The 22,899-nt window shown below is 35.4% G+C and overlaps 1 protein-coding gene across 7 annotated transcripts in view; it reads right to left on the bottom strand.

Annotated features, from left to right (window-relative positions):
• LOC119643322 (tetratricopeptide repeat protein 39B-like) overlaps nt 1–14,653 on the bottom strand; it is a 57,576-nt gene extending 42,923 nt beyond the window's left edge. The window contains exons 1-2 of one of the 7 annotated variants that reach the window (XM_038042666.1): nt 14,380–14,653; nt 12,057–12,165 (exon numbers count right to left, since the gene is read on the bottom strand). In XM_038042666.1, the coding sequence (XP_037898594.1) occupies nt 12,057–12,165; nt 14,380–14,450 (180 nt within the window). In that variant the 5' untranslated portion in view covers nt 14,451–14,653. Of the gene's footprint in view, nt 1–12,056; nt 12,166–12,401; nt 12,881–13,045; nt 13,347–13,485; nt 13,518–13,540; nt 13,656–14,379 lie in introns of those variants that run through there. The other 6 variants (XM_038042663.1, XM_038042668.1, XM_038042669.1 and 3 more) reach the window with 6 other exon arrangements.
• Nucleotides 14,654–22,899: the final 8,246 nt, after the last annotated feature.

The following is a 22,899-nucleotide window of genomic DNA, read 5'->3' as shown; positions in this document are numbered from 1 at the left end:
AAAACGAAAAGATGAACCATGCTATATGCATACGTTTGCCATTACAAATATAATAGATACAAATTGTAATTCTAAGGCGACACATAAAAGCCTAACCAAGCCGTATTACTAACAGCACTTAAGAAAAATTCAAAAATATATTGTATGTGTTTATGGAGTAATCTAAAATAAGTTCTTAATTTTAAACAGATGCACTATATTAAAATTTTGTGCAGAATATAGTATCTACTCAACTCATAAATCATTTCATTTCTAAAAATGTGAGAAAGAAGTGTGCACATGCAAAATACGATAAATTCATTGCATTTATTGTCTACTACTCCATTACTTTCATATATTTGATACACCCCAATGTGAAGTGTTATTGGCCGAAAGTAGTAAAGGGACGAATCAGCATTTTAATTATTGAAATGGCAGTGATTATAAACATATTGTAATTATTGTGGAGTAATTTTTGTTAACAATTATACACACACATTAATAGGTTTAATTTTACGCATATATAGAATAAATTTATCATTTATGTTAAACCAAAAGGATGATTATGATGGGCTTGCGGCAGGGTGAACGATATTAGATAGCGACTATTGCTGACGACGGGTTGGCAATGAAAGTCTAACCACCTTGCCGTCAATAAAGCTAATTTATTGTGTTGTTTGTCTTGCAGTCTCATTATTTGTATAAAAATCCTTCTTATATATACGTTTGCGATAATTTAATGCTATTGCCTAATCTAAGGTCTGACTGTTCAGCGCAGTGTGAAATAAAACTTCAAAAATAAAAGATAAAAACACGGTGGGCAAAACGTCACAACACGGCCGCAGCTCCATATAGTCCGGATGAAAAGACTGGCGAGAAAAGAGAGGGACAATAGTCGTACAATTAGAGCATAACAAATGGACATGGATGGCCTAGAAAGATTGGAAAATGTCGGCCAAGTAAAATGACTAGAGTGAAGACAGACATGATTGCGATTGTGGCATATAATTACACCTCGTACGCAGGCAGCTTGAAAATGGTGAAATCGTACACTGGTCTGAAGGATCTTAGCCAAAATTTCACCAGCATACGGAGAACCTAAATGTGCGCCCTTCAATTCCAGCTGAAAGAGAAACGTGCGAAGGCTGAGAATATTCGATGGACACTGGGCGGATTCCTAGGGAGAAGCTCCAATGCGGATACCGAGACAGAAGAAAAGCGTTCAGGTCAGGGACTGAAACAAAGTCACAGATAAGGACAAAGTTAAAAAAGCGATGCGGGTTTTCAAGTGTTGGAAGCACCCGATACTGCCGAGGTGTTAACTCTGCGAACGTCGTACGGAGGAACATAGAGGGTAACCGTCAGTATCGCGGTCGGGGATGCGAACGTGTCACTCGAGACCAGGAAAATTAAAATCTGGTGGGTGGTTAGCCGCATACACGGAATAACTAGCCTAACTAGATGCTTCCAGTGCCTGCGATTTGGGCACATTGCAAAGTGTTGCAAGTGTTTCAATAACCGCTCCAAAGCTTACTGTAGGAGCGGAGTGAAGGGTCTGGTCGCGTAACTTAGCAAGAAGGAGCCGAAAGCGGCCCCGATCAAATCAGGGATAACGAAATGAATTTTGAAATATCTTTAAAAGCAACAATAAAAAAGAACATCGGAGAGTCTTTAAACGAGAAAATCTTCCTCGACACATGGAAAATGCAGAAGTTGGTCCCCATTCCGAAGAGTAATAAACCATTGAACGAGCCATAATTATGTCGGCTCATCTGCCTGTTAGACATAAAAATTATTGGAGAGAGTCGTACACGCCTGCTGCTGGTGGTTGAGGATTGTTCTCTCGAATCACTAGTGCAGATTCAGAAGATCACGGTCTACAATAGATACAATAAAGCCTGTGGTCACGATGGACGGCGAAAGAGAATACTGCCCCGTGCAATTGACGTGAAGAAGGCTTTTAATTCGGCGAATGGGGGAAACATTCGTAAGGGCATCTTTAGCAGAACCAAAAGTTATTAAAAGGAACCTAAGATTACTTAAAAATAGTTTTACAGCCATACCCACAAACACACGCACATTCACATTTACCTAAACTGATTCTAGAATCTGATTAACGAGATAAATGAGCACCTATGAGGTATGGCGTATAGGTTGGTAAATAAGAAGCTAGAATATTGAGACCAACCAAGATGTGCCAAATTTGTGGAAATAATCGGCGCTCTGTTCCCATAGAAAGCCATGTTTGTATATTTGCCACTGATTGAAGTAAGAGATATTAATTTCAACGGACCTAAGGAGATTGTAGCCATTGCATAGGAAGTAAAAGGCAAGAAAGCGCCGGGTCCTGATGGGATTCCAAACTGTGCTATTAAGCAAACCACATTGAAAAGGCCTGCTATGTTTGTGCCCAGATTCAACGCATGTTTGAGAGAACAAATTTCCCAAAGTCGAAGCAACAAACGCTGGTGTTGCTGCTAAAGCCAAATAAGCTGTTGCATGAAGTAACTGCATACCTCCCTGTTTGTCTATTGAATACGAGAGGCAAATTGTATGGAAAGATTATTCGAAATCGCTTAGAAGAATCACTGGAGAGCTCTAAAGATCTGTCGAACTTCCAGTTCGGCTTCAGAAGCCCAACGAATCCAATAAAGATGGTTACGAATATTGCAGCAGAAGCGATAAAAGGAGCACGCTAGATGGCTGGCAACCAGAAGTATTGCTTAGTAATAACATTAGATATTAAAAATTCATTCAACTCAGCAAACAGGTATTGTGCCATAGCTGCCCAGGAAAGAAGCGTCCCACTGTATCTTATAAAATAGTGTCTAGTTACTTTACTGACAAAAAACTTCGCTATGTTACAGATAAAGGGTGCAGAGAATAAAACCGCCAAAACGATTAAACGGCGGCTGCGGTCAGTGGATTTAGGTCTGGCGGAAGAAAAAACGGAAGCGCTATTAATCTTTTCTAGGAAGAAGTTTTTGAAGGTAATTATCGAAGTGGCAGATACGAGGGTGCAGTCACAAGAAGCCATAAAATACCTAGGAGGGATGATCGACTGCATCCGCAACACACGGGCAAAAAGGCAGCGAAAGGAGCGTTGCTCTCCATTGGGCTCGTATTGACAGTTTATTTCAACTGAAGGGTGTTTCTTATTTACAATTATCAATATACAAACAACAATAAACATCAGTAACACCTCTGTTTTTGACAAGTAAACAGAGTTACCTATTTCTAACTAATAAGTCACTGAAGATAACAGTGTCTTTCCAACAATATTAAACATGCAGTTAATAGGATGTTTATATAATCCTTGTCAAAACAAGATGTATTCGGGTTCCGATCGATCCATGATGTGTTGGCTGTGTGAGCATCATGGTCACCCAAAATGTGCTGGCCTCGTTATGAGTACGGCGGATGCTGTAGTGGACAGATATTGAATTCTATAAACTCTTCGTACAAACGAAGACGGGTGTACCCGATGCAAAGAAGTGTTGACAGTGAATCTGGTGAAATTGACTTCACCAAAACCATCCATTCTATTATCCTCAGCAGAAAGATAAGCAGAATTTTCTAGCAGCAAACGAGGCGACGAAGAATTCAAGGAAAGAATTCACAACTGCATGTCCTACATCTATTAGTAATGATGGTATTGTACTTGGAACTTACTCCAGAAATAGTTTGAATCAGGCCCTCAATCTCTCATCCAAAAATAATGTTAGTGTTTTTGATTCCTTGAAGAAAATCGACAATAGCAAAGCTATCCATAAGCTGGGATGCCCGCCAAATAATAATTTCCCACCCTTGAACTTTTGTATTCCTGACGGCGGTTGTTTAAAGGCAGTACCTCTTAGGAAGGCAATTTTTTTGTCAAGGCTGCTGCCTGACACGTCGGTGGACAATGTAAAAAGTTATCTTGCTATAAAAACTCCATCCGTAGATTTGAAGAGGGTTAGCATATTTAAATTGGACCCTTCGCAACCTAGAGCAATTTCGTCGTTTAAGCTTTTTGTTTCGAGTGAGCATACTGAAACGTTTTTAAATAATTCAATTTGGCCAGCTAGATCCCTAATTAAGGAATTCTTGACTAGGGATCGGTACCGAAACATGAACATGGCTCGACAATCGGCTGCAAAAAACTAAAAGTTTCTTTGGGCCCATTAACATTAACATTCATCTATCAAAATGAAAGGGGCCTAAACTCAATGACTCACACAATTTTCTTAAATTCAGTTTGCACGGAGTTCTCCTGTTTGGTCTTTAGGACAACATGGGAAAAGCCTGGCTCGCTTTCATCTGAATTTTTTCATAGCTCTTTGCAGGAATTCAGAAAAGGTAGATTAGCTCGCATAAGGGGTGACTACTAACTGCTGTGTCAGCTTCAGTCCCGTGCTACTTAAGCGATTCTCCTACTCCTTCTGACATTGAATCTATGGCCATTCGATTGATACTAGCAAATAACCAGTTTTACATAACTTGTTCCTACATTCCCCCAAATGCAGATATTTCAATCTGTATAACATGTGCCCTCTTCAGAGAGCTTGTCCATAAGCATAAACTTACGGATATAATCATTGCGTTGGGGGACTTCAACCTGCCATAAGTAAACTGGAGTTATTGTGAAGATTCTGGCAATATGGTTCCATATCTCATAGAGCACAATTGGCATGATGGACCGTGGATCAATTCTGTGGATTGAAATCGATTTTTATGAGTTAAATACTGCTCTTTGTGTGACGTGTCCTCCATGGCTTAATAGTGTAAGAAAATATCAAAAATATAGGAAAAACAGTCTTTTTAAAACATTTATGAAAAGTGGTTCTCCTTTAAATCATCTTGCTTACCTTACTTCAAGGAATACATTTAATTGTCCCAACCACCTATATTATCATAAATATCTACAGTTTATAAAATCCTCATTACTTGTTAATCCTAAATTATTCTTTAAGTTTATTAATTCTAAAAGGAAATTCTCTATGTATCCCCCTCAAGTTTCTTACAATGGATTGATGTCTGCCGATGGGATTGGAACCGCAAACCTGTTTGCTGGCTATTTCTGTCGCAACTACTCAACTGATAAGTTTAATCCAATTTCACACTACCTGTATCCGATAGTTAACACGCCCTTGATTTCCAAGTTGGTCATTTCCGCAAATGATATATTAGAAGAGCTGAGCTCTCTAAAATATACTTGTGCGCCTGGATCTGATGGGATTTCATCAAGTATTCTTAAATCATACTCTGTTGACCTAATTGGTGTAATTTCAAAGGTTTTCAATTTGTCCTTGAAAGTAGGTGTTTTCCCGTTGTGTTGGAAGAGCAGCTTTCCAATTCACAAAAGCAGAAACAGGTACCAAGTAGGGAACCACAGCGGCATTTACAAGTTCAGTGTCCTACCTAAATTGTTTGAGTGTATAGTCACCTAGCATCTAGCTTTTGCCATCAAATCATATATTTCTAATTTCCAGCATGGTTTTCGGAAAGGAAGATCTGCGGTTTCGAATCTATTAGAAGTGACTTTCCAGGTGTCGAAGGCCTTTATTGGTAGCGCTCGTAAGGACTTCATATACACTGACTTTAGTAAAGCATTTGACCTGGTTAACTATAACTTACTCATTTTTAACTCCAGGCCTCGGGTTTTCCTGCCCATATAATAAAGTGGGTAAATTCTTATCTAAAAAATAGATAATTCAGGATTCTGTTTAACTTTATTTCGTCGGATGAATTCCCTGTGACGTCGGGTGTACTGTAACGAAGCCATTTAGAACCCATATTATTTAATTTATACCTTAATGACTTGCCATCGGTGATCAAATTCAGTCAGATAATAATGTATGCTGATGATGTTAAGCTATTTTATACCTTTTGTTCCGGGTTGAGTTCGCGTCAACTTCAAAATGATGTAAATAATTTGATCGCATGGTGCTGGGAAGATTTTATCAAACTAAATCTAAATATATGCAAGAAAGTGTCGTTCTGAAGAAGGTCGTCGTATAACTCGGTGTATTTCATTGATTCTCACAAGTCAGAAGATGTCGAGTCGTACATGAATTTCAGGGTGCTATTTGACCAAAAATTATGTTTTAATTTGCACATAGAGCGTTCCTTAACTATCGCTAGGTCAATGGTTGGTGTTATGAAGCGTTGGTCCAATGAGATAAGGGCTCGATACGTAGCAAAAAGGCTATACATGTGCTTAGTTAGATCTATATTGGAGTATGCCTCGGTTGTGCGGTCTCCTTCTTATAGATGTTATATTGACTCAACAGAATCCCTTCAGAAACAATTCTTGTTTTTTGCGCTTAGAAATTTAGGCTGGCACCCACTTGTTCCCCTGCCGCCATAAGAAAATAGGTTATAACTGATATCCTTGCCTTCACTTGAGAGACGCAGACTTATTCTGCGTGCTAATTTCTTAATTAAGGTAATCAGTGATACGGTTGATTCGCCGACATTATGTAAGCAAATACGATTAAATGTTCCCAATCGCCCTTCTAGGCACTTTACATTTATTAAGCTTAATCGTTGTAAATCACTTTTTTGTCTTTTTTACGATAACGATGATGAGTATGAAAGATTCGGTCACGACCTAATATTTTCACTTGTTAATAGTGACTAAGTTCGTCTGTTAACGTATTTTACCTGAATTTCACGTGTAAATAAAATCAATAGATAAATAAATAAAGACATAAATAGACGAAACCTTATCTGTCTTAATGAAATATTCCTTTTGCAAACAAACAATTAACCTTGACCGAAAATAATTTGGAAAGCACTAATCACTCTTTCACTGCGCTTTTGAAGGTAATAGATTGGTGCATAGTTATCTGGCGTTTCTTTGACATGCTATATTTTAATGAAAATATGCAATATTTTACAAACTTATATAAATGAAAATATCCTTTTATTTTTAGGTAATCAAAATGAATGTTGATAATCATATTTTTTTTTTTTTTTTTTTTTTTTTTTTTGTTTGTTTAGAGATGGATTGGACCAGTTAAGTTAATGTTAGATCCGTAATCCAGAAACGAAGTTGAGAGCGATTGATGAAAAAATTTAAGCATAGGTAGACTGATGTGGCAGAGTGTTCGCAATGAGAGGCTCTGTTCCGCTGTCAATCCATAAATCACCGTCCTTGTTACTGTACTGTCAAGATCCGGCTAATAATGCCGATAAAAGAAAAAGTGTAGGCGATTCGTGATTGTAATAGAAATACTAAATGTAAAATTAGAATGAAAACTCAGCTGATTTGATAAAGGCAGTCAGTTGCTTCAAATGCCTAAAGTTACCAGCACGAAAAATTTCATATAGATTGTTATACAGGTTAAATATACTGAAAAATTGTCTAAGGATGTCAAACCTCCTGCACTCAAAAATAAGGTGCTCGGCAGACTCAGTAATATTGCAATCCTCACAGATGTCAGAGGAGGAGACTTTGATCATTTTAAAATAGACCTTGTCGTAGGTGTGATTACTCATAAGACGGTGAAGAACTTTAAATTCCCATGTTGTGAATTTTCCTTTAGGTAGAAGCGTGGGTGTCAAAAAAGGGTAAATTTTGTAGAACAGCCGGTCACTTTTTTCTCTAGCTAAAACATGATACTCATCTTTCCATTCTTTTATGATGAGTTTTTTGACTAGCAGAAAAGCTTCGCTGGCGGGGTAGTTTATGGACAAAACTGTACCATCGAACCTAGCTTGACGAGCATGGAAGTCAGCTTTTTCATTGATACTAAAACCGCAGTGACCTGGGATGTGGCATTTTTCAATACTTGTGTCTTTTAAAAGGTTGTAGATATCGAAGACATACTTATTGAATGGGTCTTTGTTCTTGATTAAAATTAGAGCAGATTTGCTGTCAGAGAAAACTACAAATTTTTTCAGCTTAATTTCAGATGCGTGGATAATTGCTTGTCTGATGGCCAGAAGTTCAATGAAAGAGGATGATAGTTCTTGTAGAACTTTAAATTTTCCTATAAGTAAGTTTGGGTATTCAATAATTGAAAAACTAGAGATGTCCGAATTGATAGATCCATCCGTTGCGTATATTTTGAAGTTATTTTCGACGAAGTGGTTAAGTTTTTGCAGACAAGCGATTCGAAGACAATACCCTGATCGATTTTTTTTTGAGTTGGTGATTGAATTAAGTAAGTTTAATTCAACTACGCATTTATCATGAATAATATTATTCCAGGAGGGTATTGAGTTAACTTTATTGAAAATGTTACTGAATTTTTTGAAGCAGTTAGAGTAACTACTGATGACATGATTGTGTCTGGAAGCGACCTCGTCAAAGAAGGCAGGTTTGAAGATTTTTACCTTGAGAAGCTCTTTTGCAGTTACAAGATAAATTCTCTTAGCAACGGGGAGTTCATAAGAGATGGAACGTAAAATTGATGTTGGTGTTGAAGGGGACAAACCGGTACAACGTCTTAGGATTGAGTGTTGAAAGGTTTGTATTTTTTTTAATGTATACGCAAGAGCGTTACACGATGTAGAGTAGGAATATTCAATTTTCGATCTAACAATAGATTTGTAAACGTTTAATGCTTTCCTAGGTGGGAGTCCGGTGTGAATGTTGGTCAGAAGTTTGATGACATTTGAGCCATAAATCCACTGAAATGGAGATAATTCTGGAAAAGATTTTCAGGATTCTCTCCATCTCTTCTCAAGAAGACATGCTTAAAACCATCCAAACAGAAATAAGTTCCCTTAAATCAAAATTTGATCTTTTAAAACAAGGTACATCTGGGTCGGCCCTATCATGTTCTAACATTTCTCATGACGTCCTTCCTACAGTATAACATACAAAGCTTCAGGCGTAATGCCCATTCTCTTGATTTTTTCATAAATTCCAACCGTACTGATTTCGCCATCTTGAGTGAAATCTTTCTGTCCGATGAAAAAATTTCCGATCTCAAAATCTCAAATTACAACTCCGCTTATAAATGTAGAAGTGACGGCTATGGAGGTGTTGCCATCCTTGCCAGAAAAGGCATATCCTTCAAACAAATCCCATTTAAATCGACTGCTGACATAGTCATTATCAAAACCTCTTGTCTAAAACCTAATATCGTCATTGCTGCTTGCTATTTCACGCCCAACATCCCCATTCAATCTTTCCGGGATGACTTTAATCGTCTCTGTGATATGCTCAATAGTTTCCACAATGTCATAATTGCAGGAGATTTCAATGCAAGACACCCTTGCTTTGGTGACTCCGTGTCAAACAATAAAGGCAAAGCCATGCAAGAAATCATTAAAGCTAGTAACTTCTATTGTCTGAATGATAATTCACCAACCTATTTTCACTCTACGACCAACAATTGTGGTAGCGTGTTGGATCTTACTTTCACTAACGCAACCCATCTCACATTCAAACGGGAGGTTAAAAAAGAAATTTTCCTGGGAAACAGCCACCACCTTCCTATTCTCTTTAATGCCACCTCTATTACCTCGTACAAGATAAATGACTTTATCTCGAGGAAAAAACTCCTAAATAATCTTATTCACGTATGTCTTGAGCCACAGGTCGAATCTATCCAGTGCTCATTTCAACAAGAAATAATTAACGCCAAATCCGACATCCAAATCTCGAATTCCTACTCACCAAAACCTTGGTGGAACGAGCTGCTCACTTCACAATTCCGTAGATTACAGGCTGCTAAACAAAAATTTTCCAAATACCCTAATATTTCTAATTTTGAAGATTTCAAGTTATCACAAAAAGAATGGAAGAAATCGACTAGAAAAGCCAAAAGATGCCATCGAGCCATCGTTATCGAAGAACTATGCTCAAATAGCAATACAAAGCCATTCTGGAAATTTTTAAATGGTCATCGCACCACAAAAAAGAAATACAAGCACCCCATTTGGGATGATCTCAACAACAAATCCTACCTTGAATGGCTGAAAGCTCAAGTTCCCTCGACATGTGGTCTCCAAACCTCCTTACTTAACTCTCGGATGGAAAACATCTCTCCATTCTCCCTTGATGAACTCATGCACGTCCTTAAGTCGAAAAAGAAGTCCACAGCAGCAGGCCATGACGGAATCAAATATGAAATGATAAAGGTCCTTCCCATGCCAAGCCTTCTAACCCTGCTATCTGCTATAAATGAGCGCTGGATGACCAACTCGTTTCCCACCGTTTGGCGTACAATTAAAATAGTGCCCATTCCTAAACCCGGAAAAGATCTTGAAATATTCACCAACTTCAGACCCATATCCCTCTTGCCTGTTCTTCTAAAAATTACCAACCAAATGATTAAAGAAAGACTAACAAAATTCCTGAATCACTCACACCTTCTCCCGTCAAGGTCCTTTGCTTACCAAAAAAATATCTCCGCCGGTATGTGCCTTAATGAAGTCCTTTTCACAATTGCAAATGAAAAAGCAAATGGGAACCAGGTAGTCATGCTTTGCTTAGACATTAATAAAGCTTACGACTGTGTAAACTTAGCGAAACTGGACCAAATTCTATCTGATTTTAAAATCCCGACACAAAATAGGCATTGGGTTCTCAACTTTCTTTCCTCGAGAACTCTCGTATTAGATTCACATACAGTCGAAGTTTGTGGAGGCTTACCTCAAGGTAGCTGTCTCAGCCCAGTTCTCTTCAATTTATACACAGCCGGTTTACATCAATTACAGGATAATTCTACCCATTTATTTCAATATGCTGACGATTTCCTCATCATCTCTGCTGGAAAATCATTAATGGAAGCAGTCCGTAACCTCGACACTAAAGCCAATCTTTTTCACAAACTTTGTGCAGACTTAAATCTAACTTTCAACCCGGAAAAATCAAAAGTCGTTCGCTTTGCTAAGGGTCCCAAAGAAATTTTTTACATTACAATCAATGGTATAAAAATCAGTCCGTCTTCCTCTTTTAAATTTTTGGGCAGAATAATCAACTCAAGTTTAACCACGCATGAGCATTACAAGGATAGCCTCGAAGATAATCATATTCATCTTCATCAAATTCTACTGCATCACTTTAAGAAAGCATGACAAACAATGCACTCATTTCACAATCTCGACAAGCTTCAAATTAGCACAAGTCAGTGCAAGGGATAATTCGTCCGGCGACATTAGCTCGGGAGATAAGCCAGTGAGAGGTCGACCATCGGATTTCGACGACCAGGCAACTTTGGCACCCACGGAAGGAGACGGAAGCTTTAAAACTCAAATGCTGGACGATAACTTCAATGTGGATCATTCAACCATCGTTCGTCGTCTCAAAAAAGAGTCAAAAAGTATATCGAAGTGCCGAATTTTTATGTTTCCATTTTCATAAAAAATAGTATTCAAGAACACTAATATCGTTCAAAATGATAATGATGCACTAACTTATTAACGATTGACAGATAATTTAGTAAAAGCATTGATCGTTTTCTAATAATCAATTTCGATGCCGCCAAGAAAAACAATGTACTGTTTCAAATGTTTCCAAGAGACAATGACCAAAGAGGTAACTTTTTTTACTCCTTTTATTTATTGCTAATTTATTTGATAAATTTAAACGAAAATATTGCATACGGAACACTTTATACAAATAATTGCCTAAAACAAAAACGTGCGACTCAATTAAATCAAACTTGGGTTATTTCAGCGTCGTGCAAATCAATTTTATGGCTGAAATATGGGTTCATTACTGAATTTTACTTGATTTGACAAATTACGCAATAACCGCAAGAAACCAGGCAAAAGCCCTTGTGAGATTGTTAGGTTGCATGAGTTCAGAAAATTTGGTGACTGCTCCAAAACCTAAACATTCACGGTAAGGAACAAGAAGCGAAATAATGAACGCACACCAAATCTAAATCTACCGCGACTGGTCATTACTTGTGAGCAAGATGATATATAAGAAGAGAAGACCCATACCCCGTTCATGATCGTTTAAGATTTTATAATTTGTTTATAAAAAAAGTCGAGTGAAGACATTACCGAGCTTAAAAATTACAGCTTATACACTACTTTCCTTATGGTGCATGAAAAAATCAGTAACTAAAAATGCCCCAAACTTTTTCACATGAAAATTAGAACAAGCCGTATATAATTTAATATCTTACCTCCATATCATCATCATTATTCTCTGTTATCTCGTTTTTCGCGTCTTGGAAATCACAAGCCGCTGTATTCAAATCTTCCGAATCGAAGGGAAACATATTAAATATTGAACTGTGAGAAGAAAACCAAAAAGTAGCAGTAAGTTTTTCGTCCAATGCTTATGTAATCAATATCCAAAAAAGTTAATAAAATTCTATTTCTAGTTACTAGCTCCACAACTTTCGACGCACTAAATTAAGTTAATGCAAAAATTCCAAAGATTGTTTCACCGGCGTATGTTTAGCGTGGAGATATTGGTTTGTATACCATTCCACTAAATTAAATGCAATATACGAATCGAGGCTTACTTTTCAACGAAACTCTTATATTAGAAAGGTGACCAACCAATGAACTCTCGTGGTGCAAACTTTCCACACCATAAAAGTGAACAGATTTTCGTCATGAAATATTAAAAATTAAATTTCTTTGCTATATGAATGCTATTTTTTTTATGAATAGTGAAATATTTCGCACATTGACTTAGCAATCTTTTTTATATAGCCTATTTCTAATGAAAATTTCTTAGGCTAAAAGTTACCATTGCACTAGATTTAATTGCAATTTCGACATGTAGTTGGAATACAAATATAAAAAAATCGATTTGTAAAAAGGGACTTCATTAATATATTCCCTCTACTGATGCTGCTATATAGCGTATAACTGATGGTGGCAATAAAAATATTTTACGCCAAGCTTTCTTTACGTACGCTATATTAGCATCGCTTTCGCATCTAATGTCATGAAATTAAAGTCTTTGGTATCCGCCTGAGTGGCCGAGTAGGCAAGAGTCTCGACTAGTAACTCAATAGTCGTGGGTTCAAACCTCAAGTGCGGTAGAATTATTAATAAAAAGCCGATAGCCCTAGATGCTAGTGCTTTAAGACTTTAGCTTTAGAATTTATTCTCTGGCTAAATTTATAATAATAATAATAATAATAAAGTCTTTGGTAACTTGTTAGTTGTAGGATTTTGTACCATCTCGTTTGCTAAAATCCAATGTGCGAATCAATACTAATCTTAGGTTTCACGAAGTAATTGGTAAACCGCATATGCTTAATATAGTTTAATTCGAAAGCTTTTATTATGCATTCTTCACAAAACGAATTATGAGTTAGGTATTAAAATGTACAATTAGGTTTAATTCCGATTTTTTTTTTTTTTTGTAAAATCAACTTAAATTCGTTGTATACAAAAACAACATTTAACATTTTACGGGGACATCACAATGTATAGCCAACATTGAAACTATTATTCCATTCACTTCGATCAACTTTTATGATATTTCAATTTCAATTGTTTGCAATGTGTCACATATTTAATTTGCAGGTAATTGTTAATAAAACTTGGAAAAATGTAAATTTATTTAAGTTGTTTTGGTAACAATTTGTCAACCTTACTATATATCTTCATCAAATGTATTCACAATATAAATGTAAACACATACAACCTCAAATACTGAAGCAAGCATTTTTCGTTGTTAATGTTTCTACTTGATATTGGGGTTAAATTTTATTAGCGAGTTTGGGCTCTTCACAGAACACCAATGTTTGAATTGATGGAGTTGACAAAAGAATTCTTTGGACTTAGGTTTTATATATATTAATATAAAATATGAAACACCGTGTTTGTACAATTTTTTATAGAACTTTGTTTAGCTGGCTTTCGTGTGAGCACGTAGCTTTTATAAATTGCCTTCGTGTCAACACGAAATTTATCATTCGATACTTCTGGAGTTTCCGTACATTTGGTCGTGCTATAATTTTACACACTTTATTTCGAACGAAAATGTTTTGTAGTAGAGCGAACTTCGCCATATTCAAAATAGCGGCCATGCCAAAGTAGCAAATGTTAATCGGTATTTCGGGCACTTCTGCATAACGGACCAGGTTGGAATTTAACGCACGGTTTTCCTTTTATTAATAAGGACCTTAACAACAAATGCAATACACTAAACAGTAAAAAAACAAATTATATAAGAAAAATTTGTGAATAAATTTTATTTTTCTGCACATGAAGATGAAAACAGAACTTTTTCTCGGAATCATGTTTACTTCACTACATATAAAAATTTAGGGCGTGTACAAAATACTGAATTGTTTACATATTAAAATCTACTAATTGATTCTGTGAAGGAAACGAATTTCAAATTTCTTTCTAATAAAACGTGGCGTATTTGTGGATATATACGATAATGATGATTCACTACATATTATGATAATTGAGTGCATATAATATCAGAAGTCAAAGACCCATTATCATAAAAGAACCGTTTATTACTTTTCATACCTGATTCGAATGCTTTTAACCAAAAAAGAATATAGCACGAAATCCATTTCCAGATCAAGTTGAGTATACATATTTTTAAATTAATAAATGAACTCCCCTTTTCTGCAGTGCTATACTTTGATATTGTCACTAAAATAGGAAAGAAGCACGTCGTTGACATCGAGATTATCATGCCGTCGATATTGTTTTGACAATAATATTCATAAAAGTATATATGTAAATAGGTACTTTTACTCTTGCTCTAAAGATTGGTTTATTTCATTTGCGTAAAGGTAACAATTTGCAATCGTCGTCTTTCAAACGAGTAAGTAACGGTAACAAAGTTGCTATCGTTACATATAAGAAAATAAAGGAACTAGTAATAAAATTTAATATTCTGTGTCACAATGTGCTACAATTTATGAAAGAGTTTTGTTTTTTTTTCGATTTCTGCATAGAATTCGCATAAAAAAAGTGACAAACATCATATGAAATTTACATAGAATTAGAGTTTCCAACATTGCTTCAGTTTTGTGAAACATAAGGAGCCTGAGTATTAAAATTTTGACCGTCACTTTTTTTTTCAGCTGGAGGTATCTAATAGTTAACATGCGTACGCACCGAAACTGTGCGAAATTTCTTTGCTGTTAAGTGAATCTTTGCTATGCCATACGTACAAGTGCGTACCACGAAAAAAACCAAACAATATATATATATATATCACGCAAATATAATTTTCTTTCATCGATTATTCCACATTGAAGAATTCTAAATTTATTGTTCGCCACATGCTTTGACAAATTTCCATAAAAATTTTCGTATCAAATAATAAGAAGAAATTTTTTATTATTAAAACAATTTATGTCGTAAGAAAAATTTATCCCTATTTAATTTTTTGATAAATTGCTTAGACATACAGTTGACATATCTCCAACTGCACACATAGTAAGTTTAGTTTCTTCGAATTTAGTTTTTTTTCAAACCATTGTTGCTTTGCTTCATTATTTTTTGGAAGCTGATATATATCTAATTTTGTTTTCCAAACTCTCTTTTCTCCAGCGCCCGAGCGCCATAAAATATCTCATAGTATGCTAGTTAGGCTTTTCGGTTTTTGAATTGAGGCTTAACCGTTCTTCACTTTATTAAAATTTTTTTGGCTTTATAAAAATCTTTAATCCTCGTTTCCCGGCACGACATCAAGCAATTTCAATATAACAAAAATAGTTGACATAATTTACTTAACAATATATTTTATATTTTTTCCTAAAGAGGAGACTATTAAAAGTAATAGAAGAAGCATCCAATAATTTTCAATCTTTTTTTTCGTGATTGGAATTTCCAAATTGTTTTTAAAATACATACAGCCAAACCTGTTTTTGTGCGGTCTTTTTTTATGCGCTTTTTTTTGTGCGATTCTTTTTGTGCGGTATATGAATATCGACACATTGAATTTCGCCGAGAGGTTAGGTCAATCTGAACTGTGTTGGCATCACTTTTTTTGCTATCAGTGTGTATGTACACATTGCAACAGCCATTTTCATACCTATTGCATCAGCTAATTTCAATACATACTGCGCCATCTAATAACTTTAGTTAATTGCTGACCTTTTAACCATTAAGACAGGATTAATTTTATAGTGAGATTAAAGGTAAATTAATTGTTTTCCCTATTTAGATATAGTTTTTTATGATATTTATTTTATTTTTAGTCATAAGTACTCCCTTAAAATGAATAATCGTAACCAAAAAAAAGTGAAAAGAAAGACAATTACATTAGAAACTAAAATTGCAATATTAAATGATCTTATTGAAATGATTGAGGACGAAACCTTAAATGATAGTGACATTATCAATAACTTAACAGATCATGAAGACGGACAAGAAGAACCGGAATCTATTACAGCGGATAAAATATATGCAGGGATCCAGCTTTGCAGCAAATTGGATAGCATTTTCTTAAAATAGATAACAATTCTCAAAGAAGTTTGACATTTCAAAAAGAGCTTCGATTGTGTATATCTGGCTATCACGACGTTTACAAACAGCTGACCAAACGACCGTCGTCGCAAAAGCTTATCACCGACTACATGTTAACAAAAAATAAATCAACTGTAGTATTTTCAAGTGACGAAAGCGATTACGAACCAGTTCATCGCAACAATATGCTCGTTTTGAACTACGACGAGTAGTATTGAATTATGTACATTTCTCCTTGTTTAAAATTAGAAATTAAAATTTTTTTAAATGTTTCATTGTGTAATTTAATTATTTATTTTGTTTGGAAAGCACTTTCTTGCTATTTCGTGAAGTTTTGACATATTTTCTAATGCGGTCCCTCTCTACCGCATAAAAAAATTTTCTTTAATATGCTGTGAAAAATTATTTCTTATAGCTATTTATGAAGTTTTTGAATATTTTTTTTGTGCGGTTTTTTTTCTGCGGTCCCTATCTACCGCACAAAAACAGGTTTGACTGTATATTACTAAGGAATTATTAAATATGGAAATTTCAATTTTCTAAGAATGTATTTTTTTATATAATTAATGCAATTACTCTTTGGACACCATATAATATTAAAATACAGTATAAATAACGTAATAATTATATCACCCTATTATTATTATTATTATTATAAATTTAGCCAGAGAATAAATTCTAAAGCTAAAGTCTTAAAGCACTAGCATCTAAGGCTTTCGGCTTTATTAAAAACTCTACCGCACTTGAGATTTGAACCCACGACCATTGAGTCGCCAGTCGAGACTCTTGCCTACTCGGCCACTCAGGCGGTATATCACCCTAATAGGCGCGTGTAGTGTGTGATACAGAAAATTGGAGAAAATATGTCAAATACAGCAGTTGTAAGCAAATTAAATTAATAAATATACATATAAAAAAAAAAAAAAAATTAGATAAAGATAAATTATTCCTACAACATGGTTATTTTAATAATAAAAAATATCTTCATACTACTTAATATAAAAATTTTCATCGAAAATTTTCGAAGTATTTGGAAAACATAAAATTTACAATTTTTCAATGTAAAACAAACGATGAAAGAAAATTATATTTGTGTAATATACTGTAATGTTTTTTTACTGTTTGGTTTTTTCGTGCATACGCACTTATGCCTATGGCATAGCCCATGTTCCGTTGAAGGCACAGCATTGTATACGATTCAGCTTTGCAAACGTTTGGGAATATGCGACATTATATCAAGAAACTATTAACAGAGTTCATATCCATACAAATAATAAGAATGAAAGAGTATGCTGTCAAATGGCTGCTAATTAACAGCCTTAATATGACAGAAACAGAAAAAGTCCGTAATAATTTCTCAATTTGAATTTTTATAAAATGTTGTACCATCATGTTATTTCGTTGTCTCTAAATATACGTTTGCATATGTATCACTTCAGACTTCCATCATCATTTTCGTTGCTACCATTCAGCTCAAAAAGATATATAAAAAGCAACTCATTTATTTGTGGTTGTCAAAATCCAAAATAAAAAACAGACTCTGCTCTCCAATGAAATAAGTAAATATAAAAGCCAAAAAAAGAGAAAAGTGCTGCATTAATATATTACATTTTTAATACAACAAGCTTTTTCAAGATCTAAAAAAAATTAAATCTGTTTTTGTATGTACTGTATGTACTTTACTTTTTTAGGTACATCATTTTCGCACTGGCGACAAATTACTCAAATATATGTTAACAAACAATATATAAATACTTTTCTTTTAGTCTTTCTTAATATTTCCTGATTGTAATTGCAGGTCAGCTTCTAACGGGCAAGTATGCGGACTGCTGCATTTCAGTTACAATAATCCTGAAAACGACCAAAGCTTTTGCAAAAATCTATATGCAAAAATATGTATATTTGTCTACGTTCTTCACAAATATATTGTTACGGAAATCCCAAATCCAGTTAATTCAGGATAATTTATTTTCCCAAATAATAAATTCGCTAGAGAGGGAAAAATCAAGTGCACATTCGCAGATGCGTCATGCAGGTGCCAGCCGAGGAAAACGATTACCACAAAAGCTGGTTAACAGATTAAAAATGAAGTCATGATATTAGGTAACAGATCGCTCTGTGTGTTTAACGTCTGCGCCTGGCTTGATGCTTTAATCAGACGGGTTGCCTACAACCATAGGCACTCAATTGAGTTGAGTGATCACCCCCCGGGGGGAGAGACAATCCCCTAATAAGGGGGCCTTTCTTACCCCGTGGTGCGCAGATGGTTCACCGTGTATGGCCGTATGAACAGTTACTCTGGTTAGTGTGAGGCCTAGCTGCACTCGATTGTTCCACTTTGCTTAGGAACTGCCAACCACAACCACCACGAGTACTCCCCGAAGGGCCGCGCCCAAGCAGTCAGGACTCACAAATTGATCAACGTTATGCGTTCAAAAGGGAAAATTGCGCTCGCTTCCACCATAAGGTCTCCACGGCGCCGTTGATCAATTACCACCATTACCCGCATTACCCGTAAAGCCTTCAATCAACTCCTTTTTATATTATTTTTTTTAGAGAAAAATTTTCAGTTTTTGTAGAATAGGGATTTATATAGGCCAAAGGGGAAGCCTTCCGTCAATTCCCTTTTTATAGTTAAAAAAGCTCTTTTTATTATTAAAAATAGGCCAAAGGGGAAGCCTTCTGTCAAATTCCTTTTATTATTATTTGATTAGGCCAAAAGCGAAGCCTTGCGTCAATTCTCTTTTTATCATTAAATTGGGCCATATTAGGTAACAGTAATATGCTCGTAAAAATGTATATAAATAGAATATTTACGGAAGGCAGAGTTATTCGGATAAGAATGTTTGAGTCGAAAGTACTGCCAAAATATATTGTGAATAATCCTACTGTTGAGGAATATAATCGTAAATAAAAAATTTTAAAGTGTATTTCTCTTGAAAAGACCACTACCACGAGCCTTATAATAGAACAGCGAATTTCGCAACAATATCAAAAAAATCTACGTATACATTTCTACGTAGCGTAACTGGATCTTGCGTCTCTAATATTGCACTTTGCGAAGGTTATTTCTTCCGACCAAATAGTGTACACTGATCTGTCGAAGAATTCTACCAAATATTTATATATCGATTAATACTAGTCGATTATTTATTAACATTTACCAACATCTTACTTATCTGTATAAAAAAGTTTTTTACTGAACATTTCTTCGTTTTGATTTTGTTTGTTGATGAAAGTTTCTATTTTTGGATACAGAGTAAGTATGCACTAAGCAAAGATATGTATGGGAATAAAGTTTGTATGTCCAGATTAAAGAAAATTTATATAATTTCAGTGATTAAATGTATGACTTTTGGTTTTAGGATAACAAAAGTTTGAGTGTAAGGTTCTATCTATTTCTTTATTTTTCGAGCTATTGGAATACCAAATCAGTGAACGATATTTTTTGGTTCTATTTTTCTACTATGGCTGTTTAGAAACGTAATTCCGACAGAAATGTTTGTGGCAACTCTTGGTGAAAATATGCGATGTCAAGAGCCAGACAGAAATATCCCCCATATGTCTAATCAAACAGTTCGCAAATATAGGGATAGATGCCTAATAAATGTTGAACGCAAGAGGAGTTAGGATCATTATGACGGGAGAGAGGCCACGATGTAGTTGCCATTCGAGGAGCGTCTCGTGTTGCGGTGACTTAAATGGATAAGAGAAGCGGAAATTGTAAGAGCGAATCTCTAGTGGATGCTAAAATTAGCTGAATTGTAAGCGTTAAAAAATTAGGATTGAGGAACAAGGCAAATAAAGAGCAGGTACGCATGTGACACCCTCCCTTCTGTAAATTATCTGCAAGGTGAATCCCCGACGGCACGAGGCTAAAAGGCGCAGTTACGAAGTATCAAAATATAACATTACAACGTCAAGCAAAATCAACCGAAAAGCAAGAGGCAAAACAAACATTAAAATTCAATATTACCTGATTGATTTCAATTTAGGAAATTTCTTTTAGATTTGGGCTTATAGCTTATAAGTGGTTTAGATACTTAACAAGACAAGCCGTCATACTATATTTCTCACCTAGTGGTTTATATGCACGTTTTGCTGTATTCGTCTGATATCGTCTTATAGTATTGTTACGAATACATTGTATTTGATAATTTAAGTTTTGAAAATTAGACAAGTTTCTAAGTAAGAGATTTCTAAGGAAATTGAAAAATCAAATTAAACATTCATGGTGCGTTACCTGCGTCATGCAGCTGAGGATTAGGTTAGCAACAGTTGGCAGATATTTAGCGAAAAAACAGATTATGAATTTAGGTAATGGTAACTTACTTGTGGTATATGAGCAGAATATTTGCGGAAGGGAAAGTCAGTCGAAAAGTGAGCTGAGAAAGTCGAATCAAGAGAGTTGAATTGCAATATGCGAACGGACAAGACCAGAACGAGAATTAAAGCATGATAAATTAAATTCGTGCAAATAATGTGTAAATAGATCTCGTAAGAAGTGTAGATAAAACCTACACTGTCCTAAAAATCATAAATCAGTGATACGAACTTAATCTCAAAAAGGGATCGAGTAAATAAATCACTAACATGCATTTCCGTTACACTGGTGTTAGAAATGGAGTTGTGAGTTCTAGCGGAAAAAATGGTGAACTTAGGAGATCAAACCGTGGAACAGCTCAAACAGGAGCTGGTAGAAGGGAATATACGCACAAACGATCCGGAGGATGAATTAAAACAGCGTCTAAGTGAACAAACGGAAAATAAGGTAAAAGACTTTGCGATATGCGAATTTTAGCGGAATTGTGACGAAGAGGAAGATGTTACAACTACAACATAGAAGAAGCATGGCGAAAAAAAGGTCAAGGACGTAATAAATATATCGCTTGTGGGTATAATGCAAGCAGGACAGTAACAAATAAGAGCAGCGCAATTAAAATTTGATGAGACAATGGCAAAAATTAAACAACAGCGGGAAAAAGTCGTATGGAAAATTCAAGAAGAAGGGCAAGAAGAAAAGAAAATTGCGGAAAAATCAATCATAAACAATAATTAGACTCACCCAAAGACAATGAAGAAAAGCGAGGACAATAACAGATGAATTAAACCACCCAATTGAGGGGGAGGTTTGGAAAAAGCTCCAAGAAATGAAAAAGATTTTTACTGAACAGGCATCTGAAGTACCTGTGCAATTTCAAGTTAAAGTAGAAGCTCTCGTCCAAAAAGTTACTGACTAAATTGCAACCTAGTGTTGCAGACTGAACTTTTAAAGTTCAAACCTCTATAATTGATGGAGCATCTAACGTGCTATAGGAAGAGAGCGGGAAGATGTAGCATAACAACAAAGAGAGATCAGATGTAACCACGCGCAATTGCTATAATTGTGACAAACTTGGGCATCTTGCTCGTAAGTTCAAACTTCGCCAGAAGGAATAACGCTTGGGACTTTCCACCAATAATATAAAAATAGTTATGGTTTTATTATACCGCAAAAGGCATATAAAATCTTTCTTCTTTTCACAAAACAAAATAGTATGGCGAAAAGATTGGACAGAATGAGTACAATGTTATTTAAGTCAAAGCTTCTTAAGAATATGAGTTTTGACATCGCATTGATTGCTATCCTTGTGATAAATTCTTTCGTCTTCTTATATTAAATATATAAGAATTTTGCTGAAATTTGGTGGGGAGAACGACCAATATTAAACAAAATACGATATTCGAACTTTGAACAAAATAAAATAGATTGAATTACCGGAGAAAGTCTTTTACTGACGATTCAATACATTATCGCAGAACATTTAGTTTTCTAATTTCCCGACAACTTTCGTTGTATTCTCTGCGACCGTTTTTATCTAATAGTGTAATAAAACTAGTCTTTCAAGCAATACAAAAGAATCCTCTTGTAAGCACGTGGTCAAAGAGTAGGAAAAAGTACAAAGTCTGGTCCAGGAATAAGAGAAAATCTTCACGGAAGACGGAAGAGAGAACCTCCACCTCCGAAGAATGGCACGACGGTAGAACGAATAACTCAGTATCTACTTTTATCCCGCAGATAATCTACATTGAAATGCCGTATTTTTTGTTTTAGACCGATTAGAGGTTTTGGACAATCGGACGACACTTAACTACAAATGAAAGAAAACCTCAGATGCCGTCGAAAATTTTATAAATACATGCGGGTAAGAAGATGGCATAAAGTATCTTAGCTCGTCATAGAGACAGCAAAAGATATTTGAGATTTTGAAATTACCTAGAATAACGATCAAACGAATCAAACGATCTGCTGAATATGTTAGAGATGTGCTATATAGATTGAAACATTACTTGTGGGATAAATATATGAACAATTCACATAAACCGTTATATTCTTAAGTTGTATGTGAAAGCAAACAAATCCGATCGGCAACGATGGGAAATAACTCCAGACACGAACCTATGGTGTTTTTAGCACCAAGAAAGACAATTCCATCTAGCTTATATTTCCTACCTACATATGTAATGGCATGGTGACAGATTTTTGGCATCGTTGACACGTGGCTTCAGCCATACTTCTGCGAC

This window comes from Glossina fuscipes, unplaced genomic scaffold (assembly GCF_014805625.2).
Source record: "Glossina fuscipes isolate IAEA_lab_2018 unplaced genomic scaffold, Yale_Gfus_2 60242, whole genome shotgun sequence".
NCBI lineage: Eukaryota > Metazoa > Arthropoda > Insecta > Diptera > Glossinidae > Glossina > Glossina fuscipes.
Note: the sequence above shows the minus strand (reverse complement) of the source record. Positions and strands in the feature narration are given on the sequence as shown.